Raw genomic sequence first — 15346 nt, 5'->3', positions numbered from 1 at the left:
ATATATATATATAAACACAAATAAAAATACCATGGATAACCAATGACTCATGTAGCATGATAATGATAATTATATAAAGTTGATACAACAAACACAACGTATAAATAATTGATCACTTACGTAATATTTTATGCAGATATTAAAGTCGATTGTTCTTATCGTATGAATTTTAATAATATCCGATAGATAACGATTTCGGAAAAAAATTATGCGACTGTTAATTTTCGTTCATAAATACTTAATTCTAACACATACATTTTTTTATGTATGTGTATATCACTGATTGTTTACTATTGTATCGCCTGTTGTGCAATTCTCCTTATTTCAAGCTCACCTTTGTACTTTTCATTGCTTTCTGCACAAATACATCAAGTTTCACGTTCTTTTAACGTGATTTATCTTGTGTTGATGGCGTGATCGTATATATCATTTTTGTAAGATATTATGCTGTAAAATTTACCAAATATTTTACCAACAGAGCGTATAATCTATTATTACGTGACTTAAAATAAGCTTATCGGCACATTTATCTCATCAACAGAACGAAGCGGAACATATGTTATAAATATAATAAATTTTTATCTTTTTTTCGCTATAAATTATTTACATTTCTATTATATACAAAAAACCTGACAAAATATAAATAATATTTCCAATAGAATAATGAAAAAGTCAATATTATACAAAAACATAAGTAACCTAGATTTTGTTAAATAATAAAATATCTTGTCAAGATTTTTGACATACATGCACTAACACACACACACCCACACACACACACACACACACAAATTATATGGTAAAAAAATTTGGCTTATAAATTATTGATTGTTATGCGTCATATTTTTTTGTGAAACGAAAAAGAAACAACGTTTGGTAATTTTTATTATATGGATATTATTATATGGATATACTTAAATACAATACAATATACAAAATTTTTCATACATTCACTTTCAGCAGTTTAATTTACAATTTCATGAAACTTGTTTCATATGATCTTTTTATTGCTATTTGCGTTACTATTCATGCATGCAGTAAACCCGTGCATGACTCAATCTTACGATTCCCAATCATACGATCCTGATTAAGCAATTCGAATACTGCTATAAGCGTGTCAACTATGACCAATACGGTTCCAGAACAAGATCATGTATACATTTATTCCTGTCAAAATTTCTAAAATTATCACATCATTCAGCCTAAATATATATATATGACATTTTTACAATGTAAATTTTAATATAAAAAATTATGATATGAATTTGGACAATCGAAATATATAAATCTAATTAAACAAGAGAAATTCTATATTCAGTCAAAGCGGATGTTAGCTTAAGCTTAAATATTTTTGTGTGAATTTATATACATATTTGATTCGGTAAACCGCACGTTGAAATCTTTTTCGGTCTTAAAACGCAATTATAAACAGGAATAGAGTAATGTCACTTACTAAATTAACGAATAATTTAATAATTTTTTGCTAATAAACATTTTTTAAAAATATTTAAATTATTTAAATGTTAATGAGCATCCTAAATAATTCATTATTTTTATGATAAAGCAAAATATTTTCAATCGAAATTTATATCCGATTAATTCTGATTGAGATTTATTTTTTGCAATAAATTATTTACAGATTCTCGTCGAAATTCATATCTTATTTGAATTTTTTGTTAAATATCTGTTAAACACTTTAATCTTAATGTTCTAATTGTAAGAAGGTGCTCCAAGAAAAAATTGACAGACTTGAGAGTTTTTCTTTATCATCATTTAAATGTATATTAATCCTCAATATTTCTATTCAAGTATCTTAGACATTTTATTTAATTTCTAGAAAAATTGAAATATCTAATATATGTAACTATACCTCCTTATTTCGTCCCCAATCTTCAGAAATATATGTCAATAGATCTGTCAAACCCTCGAACTTTGTTCTGCTTTGAGGTGGGTCATTCTTAGGTATTTTTGGTAATAGAGAACCCATCTTGAATCTAAATTCCTCTGTGTTAGTAGCACCAGAGAGTTTCCAAATTCCATAAAAAAATAAACCACATCCTGTGACAGCATATAATGTACCCCAGCCAAGGGCTCTTATAGCTAATGAGGCTCCAGTTTCAGGAATTCCTTTCATACCAGAAATTCCATCTCCAAAATGTTTTGGATCTTGCTTTCTGGTTGCCGCCACTGCCCTGGTAAATCCAGCGAGAGCAGAAATACTTGCAACAGTGCTTAAAAATACTGTAGCTACAGAAATAGCAATAAGATGTATTTATTGAAAGAAGTTGCATAAATATTAATAGAAAAAGAAATTTAATTATCGATTAAAAATAAAATTATCATTGGATGATAGAACTGTAGTGCGACAATTATCAAATAAAAAGATTAAATTATTAATATCATATCTTAAATAAATTGATTCAACAAAGAATATATATCGTATTATTTGAAACATCTATTTAAATGTTTGACCATTCATTGGCATTCTCTATCATATTTGTGTTTTTAAAATATTAATTTTTTGCACAGTCATGAAAAGCATCATTGATAACTAAAATATTTTATTTTTCATCTGAATTGATTTCTAAAAATTTTTTGTTTATATCTATCAAATGTATTATGCTGTGCAAAGGTTAATGCAATTTAGCAAAACAAAATTAAGCCGAACTAATTAAATCAATTTCCTGAATTTAAACTGAAAAATATTATAATTTTTTATATATTGATAGCACATGTCAAGCAACAAAAACGCATTGTTACAATTTTCTTTTTTTAACTTATTATCGGGTTATTAACAAATGATAAGAGCTAGAGCATTGTCGCACTTGTAAAAGTGAGGTTAGTTTGCAGCAAGCAACTTATACACAAGCAAATATTCCTTTCTTAAATAAAATGTACCATAAATTTTCTCCTTCAATTTCTCAGACTTCGTTATGGACGTTTCTACAGTGTCATTCAATTTTGCCATCACGTTACACTTGCAGAAGAAATCAGTCGTTAAGGTCTGCCATTTTTAAAGCCCACTCATAATCTCGATTGGAGTATTTGGCGGTACATGAAAAAGATTCTTACATCTGTTACTCTTAATTGCTTACAGTCGATAAAATAGTCGCAAATCATGCTGACATCAAGGGCGCGATTCCATAACTATTTTACACAGCACGCCTACCGACAGTTGTCGGTGTCATTGCGCTGCATTATCAGTAGACGTGTAAAGTACTGAAAGTTTATATAGTATTAAATTTTATATGGTACTGTAAAGATGATTAAGGAATCGCGCCCCAGATATTTCTTGGCAAGAAGGATCTACCGGTCTAGGCCCATACAATTTTCTGATTGTGCGCAGTCCTTTACAAATTACAATGGGCGAGTTCAAGCCGACAATGCGGCTGGACATGCTTGTCAAGTGAATGAGTATGATTGGTTCTTACCAAATGGATCCAACTGGATCCAACCAATGATGTTTAATTGCTCGGTGATAGCAGACCTAGCCGCTGCTAGCCGCTTTGCCGACTTGAACTCGCCCATTGACATTAAAATAGTGAGAGGAAGTCGATTATACATTTATACATTAATAAAATAAAGATTTCTGGATCTTTTTTTTCGATATTTTGAAAGATCGTGAGGGAGATACGTTATTTTTGGGTGAATTAGGTGCGGAAGTTCTGCGGAATCTGCGACGTGGATAAAAATGGAAGGTAAGTCATGTTCCACTCCATCCCTCTTCTCGCCAGACTATTTTCGGAAAGGCAATACGTAAATCTCTCAATGTACGTTATAGGCGAGACAAAGCACAATATCGATAAACTCGTCGATGATTTGAAGTGTGTCGTAAGACTCGAAGCCTCGCAAGAGGAATGCAATATTGTTCAGATTCTGGATTCTGTAGTAAATGTTAGCAAAACGTCGATCGGAGGTATAATTGGATTCAACTAAAGATTAAACGCTAACTATAACTAGTAGATATCACAGTATCATATGGTGTGAAATTGTAATTGAATACTAACGGATGGTTTCAGAAACTACCGAATTAGTCATTGATGATGTCTTCTTGACACTACTTAGACACAAATCTAAACAAATCATAGCAAAGACTGCTAAAGCTATTGCGGAGATAGCAAAGACTGATCGCGGGAGAGAGAAATGTACCAGTTTTGAATTAATACGGACCTTGATTGATTTGCTAAAGGAAGAAGATATAGACATATTGACACAGACTTCCAGAGCTCTAGGAAATATCTGCTATGAAAATGGTTGTTATAGTAGTTATATTTATATGAATTTTTATTACATATTTATGTATAGTTTTGAAATAATGGTTCATAAGATTTCAAAGCTTTGATATTTAAAGGAATTTTTATATTGAGTATTTAGAAATGATATTTAAAGAGATATTTAAAGAGATATTTATATATTAGGTGTTTATAAATGCATGTAAGTTTCATATTAAAAAAAAGCTAACAAACATTTATGTTACAGAGATTGGTAAAAATCTGGTAACAGAACAGGATGGTTTGAAAGTAATTCTAGCACTACTGAAGAAAGGAATTTCCCTAGGTAATGTTGAAGGTGCGAGCTTCCTGAGGAATGTGGCTGCTGGAGTTTTATTGAATTTTTTGGTGGATCAGGAAATGTTATACAGAAAAGTAAATTTTTTGAAAACATATTTGTATATTGTGACAATCAATGGTGATATTGTAAAAATAGAAAGCAACAGCAAGCAATAATTTTATTATAAGATTTACTTTACCAGGCACTAGAGGAAGATATGGTACCAATTATTTGCAGTATTTTAGAAGAAGATGGAATAAATGGTGATGAATCAGCAGTACAAGTATTACTCACTCTTGGCATATTGAACGATGTAAATATTATATTTCTCAATGAGAGATTGACAAGAATTTTGGTTGATACACTGGCTAGTGACACTTCCTCTGAGCTATCTGAGATGTGTTTAGAAATCTTACATGGCCAAGCAGAAGATGGTAAAACAGTAATTTTATAATAATTAAAATTAAATTGATTTAAATTGTTTAAATTAAATTAATTAGAAGTATGCTGATTAAATATTTCAGTATAATTAGTCTTAGTAAATTCACAAAATTGTATTTAAATTTAAAATTGAATTAATTTAATACTGGAGAGCAATAGCTTAATAACATAATTCCATTAGAAAATGCGAAGCTGTTATTGGCTAAGGCAGGAGTATGTGAATTGCTCCTGAAACTGTTAGAGAAACATGGTCCACAATGCACCGACGAAGAAACACGATCAATTCTTAAAGTCGCCTGTAACTTGATTGTTTTGATTTTAACTGGAGGTGAGTTTCTAGGGGAAAATTCAAATGCAAGTTTTAATGACTCTAACAAACATACTTTGTATTCAGATGAAAGTATGAATTTCCTTTACGATGATGGCAAGGGTCCTGTATACAAGAAATTAATAGAATGGCTAGAGAGTATTGACGAGGATTTGCAGATCACCGCTGTTTTAGCCATGGGCAATGTTGCGCGAACTGACATACATTGCAAGCGCATGGTGGAACAGGGTATTCATCGGAAGCTGTTAAAAATTCTCGAAAGAAATGGCAACAAATCTGGCGATATTAGATGTCAACACGCTTTACTCAGCGCATTACGCAACCTCGTTATACCTGCAGACAATAAATCGTTAATTCTTGCCGATGGTCTGATCGATGTGTTGTATCCAATGCTGGAAATCCCTACCTATCCCGTCGTTTTCAAATTACTGGGAACGCTTAGGATAGTCATAGATGGTCAAAGTAAGAGGTCGTAAGCTTTTTTAAAAATTAAAACAATATTTATTATATATTCAGAATGAATAATATGATAATTAAGACAAAATTCCTTGTTTTAGAAGAAGCAGCAATTTCTTTAGGACGAAGAGAGGACTTGATTAAGCGAGTAGTTGAGTGGTGCAGTACTGAGGACCACCCTGGTGTACAGGGTGAAGCCAACCGATTAATTGCCTGGCTAATAAATAATAGCAGGTTCGTTTTCTATGGTTTAATGATACGAAATTCCTAAACTTAGTTTTTCAATACTTTATATACAATTTTTAGGGACAAGCAGGTTTCTTTATCAATAATCAAGTACGGTGCGGTGCAGCACCTAGTAGATATGCTTTTAGCGCAACACACGCTGATGCAAAACGAAGCAATCATGGGTCTTAATTTGTTAACTGTAATTTGTCCGACGGAATCTGAAGAGCTATTGATCAAAGCAGATTTTGGACGCAATATGTGCGAATTGTTTGCACGCTCCCGTGAGCTTGACGTACACATCATGCTAAATGCGTTATCATTATTGAATCGCGCTCTGGAATTAGGTATCCCAAAGATCTATCCAGAAAAGAAAGAATTATTTGATCGACCGACAATTTTATGTGCCATCTGTTTTAGACCAATTGAAGGAGCATCTTACGAGCTATGGATTAGCCAATGCATGCAAACTACAATGCCACATAAATGAAAACACTGTCACGGAATTACAGACTCGAGTTACCAATTCGTGAGCGGCGCTGGGTACCATCTTGGAAACTAACTAAGGATAATGATGATGATGATGACAATGACAATGACCAATTCCAAAACACATTCTTAAGCGCCATTCCCTACATTGTTGTATCTTCCATCATTCCAAAGAACCAAGAAATGCAATCTTCAATGACCAAATTGTTCCCCAACTTAATTCACAGATTGCAACATATTTTATTTATCGAGAAATATATATTCTATTGATGTACATATTCTATTAATGCTATTGCAATTGATTTTCCTATTGTAAGATCTTTGTGAAAGCGAAAATTGAGCAATTAGTGGCTTGAGTGTTCACTTCAGGACACATGTTATATTTTTTCATGAATTATCTATAGTGTTATCATTATTTAAAAACACTGTTGATGTAATTGCTCAATGATTGTTCGCACAAAAAGTAATAAGAATCGATCAAACTCCGATTCTCTCATTCAATGATTAACTTATCATGATTAACTTATCACACAATACATATTTTATTAACAAAGATTGTTTTTTTAACGTATTAAAAAGAAAGATCAAAGGTAATAAATCAATTAGAATTTTTGTTTTTTAAATAAGTCTAGTGATTGAATTCATCGCCGAATAAATTAATAAGTATAAATAAAATCACTAGTTAGAAAATCAGTGATTTAATTTAAACGGCAAAATTGCTCGAAGCAAAATTCGTCTGATTTTATAATTGTGAAATAAATAAAATCATTTTCTATTAACTAATAATGATATTGTCTATTAGCAAAATAGATATAGATGGGTTTTTAACAAGTTAATCGCCAATTAGCTAATCAGAATTTGTAGTCGCAAAAGCAACGTCAACATCATCAACCCTGACCGGGCTTCGTAAATCGCAATGCCATCTGGTCAATCTGGTCACGTCACGTGCCACAGTTCATGGCGCAGCGGTCGCGCGAGCTGCCACGTAATGTTATGCGTGCCGTTCGTTCGTTCATGAATCGCTGCTATTAGGATTCATCTTGTGGTGCTGCGTGGAGGCGAACGGCAACGAGGGCGATGCACGAGCTTGCATCTATCCGTTTCTAATTTTTGGCTACTCACATTAGTACGAAGGTAGGCAGGTCCTTTGAACGTTTCAAGTCCGTCCTCTTCATTTTAACCTTTCAACACGCTGACAATGCGCTTTGGCTATCCAAACGTCAACTTGCTGATCTATATATCTCTTTTTGTAGATTATTAAGATGGAAATTTCCTTGCAACGAAATTTCATCCTTTCGTACCACTCTGTCTAATCTTTAACAATCTTTTACAACATCTTGTAGCTTCTTTAGCTAAGCTTGGAGCTGACATTGGGAATTGTTACTTAGACCTGTAATTTGGTAGTATTGTATGATTCTTGTTGTTACTGGGAATAAATGCAGTTAACTGAATTCTTTTTGCGACATTTGTTTGAATTACAAATTAAATTGAAAATTGAAAGTAGTTGACTTGCACTGTAATGTTGTTGTATATCTCACATCTCAGATACTAACATTGGTGGATTAACATTGATTAATTTATCATTTTTTATGTATAATATATATATATATAAATTCATGTTTTTAAAAGCTGTTATTTAACTGAAAAAAATTCTTCAATAATGTATTTCGTTTCAGTGATTGTTAAAGCAACAAAATGTCACAGTCAAGTGGTTACCAGTGTCCATTGTACACAGATTCCAACAATCCTTTGAAAAATGAGCCACCTCCTATAGTAAATGGTCAAAATCCTGCATCTCAGCAAAATGGAATGCAGTCTCCTCAGTTCAATCTAACTGGCAAGTTTTTGGAATATACAATAAAGAAATTTTTTAAGAAAATATGTTATTATAATTTTTCTTTTACACAATACTTTTTTATTGACAATGGTTCTTAAAAGACAGTAGCATTGCTCTTGAAAATGAACAATGTGAAAATATATGATCAATCCTCTTATCTTTTAATTTTATTTCTAAAAATAAAATGGATAATAGTTAATAAGAAAAGCATTGTGTAAACTTTATACTTTAACACATAAAGTGATTCATCTTAACATCTATTAGTTTTGTCTAAAAAGTTTGCTTGAAACAATTCAAATGTTTTTATAGGTACACCATCCTCACAGTCATCACGTGATCCATCCAGGGAGACTTCTAGAGATCCATCACCAACTCAATATCTTCACAACCAATATCGGCTTCAGTTGCCACGACCACCAATGCCACCAATAAACGGACCTCAGAATGCTAATGTGTTGCCTCCACCACCTAGAACATCACAACCTTATAGTCCTGCAAATCTCTATAATGCTCATAGCCAGTATGTTGCTAGCACTCAAGAGAATATTGCAGTCGGTACATCTTCAATCGCCTTTATGTCTCAACCTAGCCAAGAAATTCAACATCGACCCATCATGATTCCTCCAAATCAGATGCCTCCAGTAGCAAAAAATTTGACTCCAGTGTCTGTATCATCGACGTTTGCGGATACTATTAAATCAGAGCCAGCTAAAATGAACCAAAGTTATCAATGGGCGACTAATCCCCCATCTACTAACATTCCGCAGGGTACTGTAGGCGTTCCTGGTGTATCCAGTAGCATTGATAAGACTAGTCATGTCTCAACGGATCAAATCACTACGGAAAGTCAAACATCCTTTGCTAGAGTAAATAAGATTTCGGCATACAATCAAGGACATTCTGTCCCTTCACCCGCATCCAACGTTAATCTACCTCCTTCGAACGTCACTCATTTAAATCAAAACAGTTATGTACAGCAAGAACCAGTGAGTTCTGGTATACAACCAAGAACTCAAAACGTTCAAGCACAATCGATGATTAGTCCTGAAAGCTTAAGTAATCCACAACTCAGATATGGAAGTCAACAGAATATATCCAATGCATCGTCAATGCCAAATTTAAGCACGCAAAATTTATTCTATAGTGCACAAGGTCATAATGTAGGTCCACGAAATCTTCATGATTATAGTTCTCAGCCTGTGAAATCTCAAAATTTACTTACTGGTTATATGGATCCCACGGGATTGGGAAGTAATTCTCAAAGTCAGAATATACATCAAAATTTAGCTGGTCAGAGAAAATATCCGCAACAAGACACTGCCAATACTATGATGCTACCGCCTTCAGGAGGTAATCAATTACAAGGTGCAAGATTACCTCCATCAGGAATACCTCCTCTTCCGGGACTTCAGACGGTAATAGAATCTAAGAATAAAATTTATGCAATAGAATCAAATTTAATTAATCTTTTATATTTTCTTCAAAAAATGATGTATTTTTTGCAACATTAATATACAGAGTTTAATTTTTGTTATTTTTAGTACGACTCTCGGTCGCAATATCCTAGCCCAATGACAAATGTACCATTAGACTCGTCTAATAGAAGGTACCCTAATATGTACCCAGACCAATTAAATCAATTAAATAATCAGATGAGCAATTTGAACGTCACACAAGTTGGCTACAACAAAATATGGGTAATTATTTTTATTGAAATATGTATTTTTATTGAAGTATATACAATTATATACGTAATACATTCTTTAATATATTAATATCATTTTTAGGGGATGGAATCGATAGACCTCTTGCAATGCCGAAATATACTGCCACCTGAAAAAGTCGAATCACCAAAGATCAAGTTAAATCAGGAATTCTTGGATTCCGTAAATTGTAGTCCTGAGTAAGTTTTTTTTTTTTATTTAAGATGTTAAATTACATTTCTATTACACGGAAATTAAAATATCCAAAATAAAAACGCGAATCAAAGATGAAAAATTTAGAACTTTTTGTTATTAAAATTTTTTCAATATATAAATATAACTCTTATTAAAAGTACGTATGTGAAATGCTTACAGCATATTCAGGTGTACATTAACAAAAGTCCCAGAATCGAATTCGCTTCTACAGAAATCAAGATTACCATTCGGCGTACTAATACATCCTTTTAAAGATCTAAACGTAAGTAATGTACATGTAAAATAATACTTATAATATAAAATATAGAACATACAGAAGAATATGCTATTTTACTTTTTAGAAAATCAGAAATAAACTTTAGTAAAATAAATTTTTATTATTTGTCGCAGCAGCATTTAGCAGTGATTCAATGCAATACGATCGTGCGTTGTCGAGCTTGTCGAACATATATCAACCCATTTGTGTATTTCGTCGATTCAAAAAGATGGAAATGCAATCTCTGTTTCAGATTAAATGAACGTAATGAATATACTGAAATTTTTCATATCTATTAATATTACATAACAAGAATTAAATATATATTTACGTTTTATATAGTTCCCGAAGAATTTCAATTCGATCCTGTGACGAAATCGTATGGCGATCCATCACGACGGCCGGAAGTTAAAACCGGCACGATAGAGTTTATTGCGCCAAGCGAGTACATGGTTAATATTTATTTACTGTAAAATAATCACTTATTCATAATTACAAATTATTTATTTATATAAAAATTATATACTTGTTTATGGTACCTCGAGAGATTTAGTTTATTGAACATACTGTGAATATATATTATAGGTCCGTCCACCTCAGCCCGCTATCTATCTCTTTGTCATGGACGTTTCTCGTCTTGCGGTAGAAAGCGGGTATTTGCAGATAGTTTGCAATACGATCACCGATGAATTGTTGCGTCTCCCCGGCGACAGCCGCACTCAAATCGGTTTTCTTGCTGTTGATTCTACTCTGCATTTCTTCAGCATGCCCGATAACGTCTCGCAACCACATGAAATGGTCATGCTAGATATCGACGATGTGTTTTTACCGTGCCCAGAAAATCTAATTGTAAATTTGAAAGAACGTGAGGAGCTTGTTCGTGATCTTCTCGCCCAGCTTCCTATCAAATTCTGTGGCACTCATGATACTAACAGCGCTCTTGGTGCTGGTCTTCAAGCTGCCTACAAACTCCTCGCTGGTGTCGGAGGACGTATTACCGTTTTTCAAACATGTTTGCCTAATATTGGTCCAGGGGCCTTGCAACCGAGAGAAGATCCCAGTACTAGAGTGAACAAAGACGTGCCACATCTTAATCCCGCAACAGATTTCTACAAAAGATACGCTCTGGATTGCAGTGGACATCACATTGCAATTGATCTATTCTTATTGAATAGTCAATACAGCGATCTGGCAACTTTATGTAAGTGAATCTATCTCAATTGAATATGATTAATAATTTTGTATTGTGAATTTGCAAATAATTAATTTGATAATTGTAATTTTTTTCGTAATATACCTAATTATATATTTTTTTAACATTGATAAATATTTTTTGTAACATTCGATTTGTTTTATCAATTATCCACAGCATGCATGTCAAAATTTACTGGCGGTTGCATTTACCATCTGCCACTGTTCCGAGCATCGAAATTACAGAATAGTGAAACTTTAGAAAGATTACTTCGTCGTTATTTGACGAGAAAGATTGGCTTTGAAGCGGTGATGCGGCTTCGTTGTACTCGTGGTCTCAGTATTCATGCCTTCCATGGCAGCTTCTTCGTTCGATCGACTGATCTTCTCTGCTTGCCAAATATTAATCCGGACGCCGGTTTCGGCATGCAAATCTCCATCGATGAAAATCTTTCCGATGTGCAGAGTGTATGCTTCCAAGCGTCTCTTCTGTATACTTCAAGCAAAGGTAATTATTCTTGTCCTTTCATGTAATGTTTCAGTGTTTTTCATGTAATGTTTCATATTTTTTATATTTTTATCTAAAGGTGAGCGAAGAATTAGAGTACACACTCTATGCCTGCCTGTGGTGGCAAGTCTATCGGATATATTGCATTCTGCAGATCAACAATGCATAGTCGGTTTATTATCAAAAATGGGTAAGTTAAACTCTAAGTAATTAAAGTTGCTGTGGACTATAAATCCTTATGCAGCGTAATGTAAAAGTTTAATAATTATTTGTTAATTCTCTCCCATTAAGTAATATTAAGAGACATTTCTTTAAATATCTCTATAGCTGTTGATCGATCGCTTCAGTCATCCTTATCAGATGCAAGAGAAGCATTAATAAACGTCGCTATTGACATCTTATCCGCATACAAACTGGCACAATCTTCCAGCGGCGGAGGACTTATTGCTCCAGGAAGTTTAAAGCTGTTACCATTATACATTATCGCATTGTTGAAAAGCGTAAATTATCAATAAATTTACACACATTTTCTACTTAAATATATTGTAGATATCGCCGATTAAAATATTTTTATTTCGAATTTGCAGATAGCATTTAGATCCGGCACGAGCACGCGTTTGGATGATCGCGTATTCGCTATGTTTCAATTAAAGACATTACCGTTAGCACAACTGATACAGGTGGTTTATCCCGATTTATATCCTGTTCTCATGCTTGATGATCGCAATGCAAGGGACATTGACGGCAAAGTGTGTCCACAGCCGCCTCGACTTAATTTATCTGCTGAGAAACTCGACAGCCGGGGCATCTTTCTTATGGATGCTGGCGATAGAATCTTTATTTACATTGGCAAGAATATAAATCCGATTTTCTGTACAAATATATTCGGCTCTTTGGAATTTACATCTATTCCAGAGGAAATGGTAAATGTGTTTTACTACTTTTTCTCGGTTATATATCCGTAACTAAAAATCGAAAATTCTTATCGAATTTTTAACAACAGCTATTATGATAAAAATTTAATTTCATAATCAGTCTTAATTTTGTCTTGCAGTACGAATTACCGGAATTGGATACAGTAGAAAACGAACGGTTGCGAAACTTTGTATTTAGTTTACAAGAGGAAAAACCATACTATGTACCTGTACAAATTATCAGGTAAGACAATTGTTTTGGAATAATAAATGTGTAAGTGATTAGATATGTATTGACAGAAATTATAAATTTCTTTTAACGAATGAATTTATTTGATATTTTCAATATACATATTTTAATGTAATAAATTGTTTTTCAGGGACGATAGCCACTTTAGAACGTTATTCATTGAACGATTGATAGAAGATCGATTCGAATCTGCTCTTAGTTACTACGAGTTCTTACAACATCTCAAGACGCAGGTGAAGGAGTGACCAACTTAAAGAATTTGTGCATGAGACCAACTCCTGCCGGAAGTGTTAATCATCGGGTGATGGAATTATCATAAAACAATCGCGCAATTAAAAAATTGTGCGATCCGTTATAATTCATTAATCGATCATGGGTCATTCGGGATATTTTGGGACATGTCGCGTGATTCAAGATCTATTTATGCAGCAGTGACAGCCTTAATGAAAGACACTGACACATTTAAAATATGATAGATTGTATAATTATTGTTATTATTATATTATATTATTGGTTATATTTACCATCGATAGCTTCATCATATAGACTTGCGTTTTTGTTGCGCGTATTCACTTGGGTTAAGCAATTTCTTCAACTCGTCCAGTAAATAATATGTAATTTTTTACTATTTTGTGTTATATCTACAATAGTTTTAATCTATGAGATTTATTTGTTCAGTAGAAAAATCTTTTTCACAATAGCAGTAATTCATTGAATAGCATGACGATCACAGTCGATTTCCTCTATTCTAGAATCGTGGGATCGAACTTTTTTTTTTATTTTAAGATACTAATGGGAGTATCAATGTCCGCTGTATTTTACTCTCTTTCTTATTTACTCGCGATTATGTGGTAAATGCAAATAGCGAGAGAGAGAGAGAGAGAGAGAGAGAGAGAGAGAGAGAGAGAGAGAGAGAGAGAGAGAGAGAGCGCAGTGAAAAAAAGAATCTTATGTTAGAGGAAAACAGTTGACTTGAAGTAGAAGAAATCGACTATTTTTTGATGAAGTTTGTATAGAATATTTTTTTTTAATTATGTTTCCGCATTCTTTCAATTTCTATATCGAAATATCGCAATACGCAAGTGTTCTTACCTTAAAAAAAAATACCATCTTCAGAAAATCTTGAAAAATATTAGTTACGAATAATTATATGCAATAGAAATGGAATTAAATAAGTGCAATTTTGCATTATAAGTAATATAATAAATGAAGATGCTTGCAGGCTGAATGTCGCCAAACGAAGATGTTTCATGGTGATAAGTAATGCGCTCTTGTAATTTAATCACCTGCAGGTAATAAGACAAACGAAGAGGGAATAGTAACAAAATTCGTGAAATATTATCAATCATTATGTCATTCCTTAGACGGTGACATTGTTAATTCGCATTGTAAAATTAAACTTTGCGATAAGTAAAAGCGTAATAAATAATTTCGAACAGTCGACGAACATTGCAATTAAAATATTGTTTGAATTGCAATTGAATTAAGTAATTGTAAAAAAAATATAGGAAAGGACAGAATGATTTCGCGCTAATGTAAAATACGAATCGATCGTTCGAGGCGTATAAACTCGCCTATAAAGGACTCTATAACAAAATAAAATAAATAATGGTAAATAATAGCACTAGCAAGTGTTAAGAAATAAACAAATGAATATTGTAAAATAATCGTACTACTCGTACTTTGTCATGCTGCCAAACGAATTTCTCCGGCGTAGTTCTTTTCTCACCATTTTATGATCCGCCGAAGTTAAAAGTAGCGTGTGACGATTTAGTTTATTATTTAATAATTATATATATACATATATATATATAATTATATACGGGAAGTAAATTGTACATTCATTGTTATATCCTTTAACTTCTCCTACCCGTGTATATCGTTCGATTTTTTATAAATGATTAACTGTACTACAAAAATGCCTCGAACTCTTTAGTCCGCCATCCTTTTCGGATTATCAAAGTTTCCCTGATATATAATC

At 32.8% G+C, this 15346-nt stretch overlaps 3 protein-coding genes across 8 annotated transcripts in view; 2 read left to right on the top strand and 1 right to left on the bottom strand.

Moving 5' to 3' along the window:
• LOC108690247 (transmembrane protein 242) overlaps positions 1-3042 on the bottom strand; it is a 5541-nt gene extending 2499 nt beyond the window's left edge. The window contains exons 1-4 of one of the 4 annotated variants that reach the window (XR_001931877.1): positions 2899-3042; positions 1871-2247; positions 949-1167; positions 335-447 (exon numbers count right to left, since the gene is read on the bottom strand). Coding sequence is in view for 1 of the 4 variants with exons in the window: in XM_018197443.1 (XP_018052932.1) it covers positions 427-447; positions 1871-2247; positions 2899-2968 (468 nt within the window). In the remaining 3 variants the exon portion in view is untranslated. Of the gene's footprint in view, positions 1-78; positions 448-948; positions 1168-1870; positions 2248-2898 lie in introns of those variants that run through there. The other 3 variants (XR_001931875.1, XR_001931872.1, XM_018197443.1) reach the window with 3 other exon arrangements.
• Positions 3043-3493: 451 nt separating this feature from the next.
• Positions 3494-6719, top strand: LOC108689228 (rap1 GTPase-GDP dissociation stimulator 1). Of its 2 annotated transcripts, none has more exons than XM_018195906.1 (9): positions 3494-3698; positions 3782-3916; positions 4020-4253; positions 4480-4646; positions 4754-4985; positions 5174-5320; positions 5387-5782; positions 5878-6010; positions 6083-6719. In XM_018195906.1, exons 1-9 carry the CDS (start codon positions 3692-3694, stop codon positions 6489-6491), a joined length of 1860 nt encoding a protein of 619 aa, XP_018051395.1. In that variant the 5' UTR covers positions 3494-3691; the 3' UTR covers positions 6492-6719. The 2 variants fall into 2 exon arrangements, with proteins under 2 accessions (XP_018051395.1, XP_018051404.1); XM_018195915.1 differs by lacking the exon at positions 3494-3698 and having other exon boundaries at positions 3769-3916; positions 6083-6348; positions 6422-6719.
• Positions 6720-7490: 771 nt separating this feature from the next.
• On the top strand, positions 7491-13819 carry LOC108688708 (protein transport protein Sec24A). 2 transcript variants are annotated; one of them, XM_018195073.1, is made up of 15 exons: positions 7491-7624; positions 8167-8327; positions 8637-9742; positions 9869-10024; positions 10115-10230; positions 10406-10508; positions 10640-10766; positions 10845-10954; positions 11088-11703; positions 11872-12201; positions 12281-12391; positions 12529-12701; positions 12789-13124; positions 13256-13359; positions 13496-13819. In XM_018195073.1, the coding sequence occupies exons 2-15, from the start codon at positions 8186-8188 to the stop codon at positions 13608-13610; spliced, it is 3645 nt and encodes a 1214-aa protein (XP_018050562.1). In that variant the 5' UTR covers positions 7491-7624; positions 8167-8185; the 3' UTR covers positions 13611-13819. The 2 variants fall into 2 exon arrangements, with proteins under 2 accessions (XP_018050562.1, XP_018050554.1); XM_018195065.1 differs by having other exon boundaries at positions 10637-10766.
• The last annotated feature ends 1527 nt before the right edge of the window (positions 13820-15346 follow it).

This window comes from Atta colombica, unplaced genomic scaffold (assembly GCF_001594045.1).
Source record: "Atta colombica isolate Treedump-2 unplaced genomic scaffold, Acol1.0 scaffold105, whole genome shotgun sequence".
Classification (NCBI taxonomy): domain Eukaryota; kingdom Metazoa; phylum Arthropoda; class Insecta; order Hymenoptera; family Formicidae; genus Atta; species Atta colombica.
This window is presented reverse-complemented; position numbering and strand designations above follow the sequence as displayed.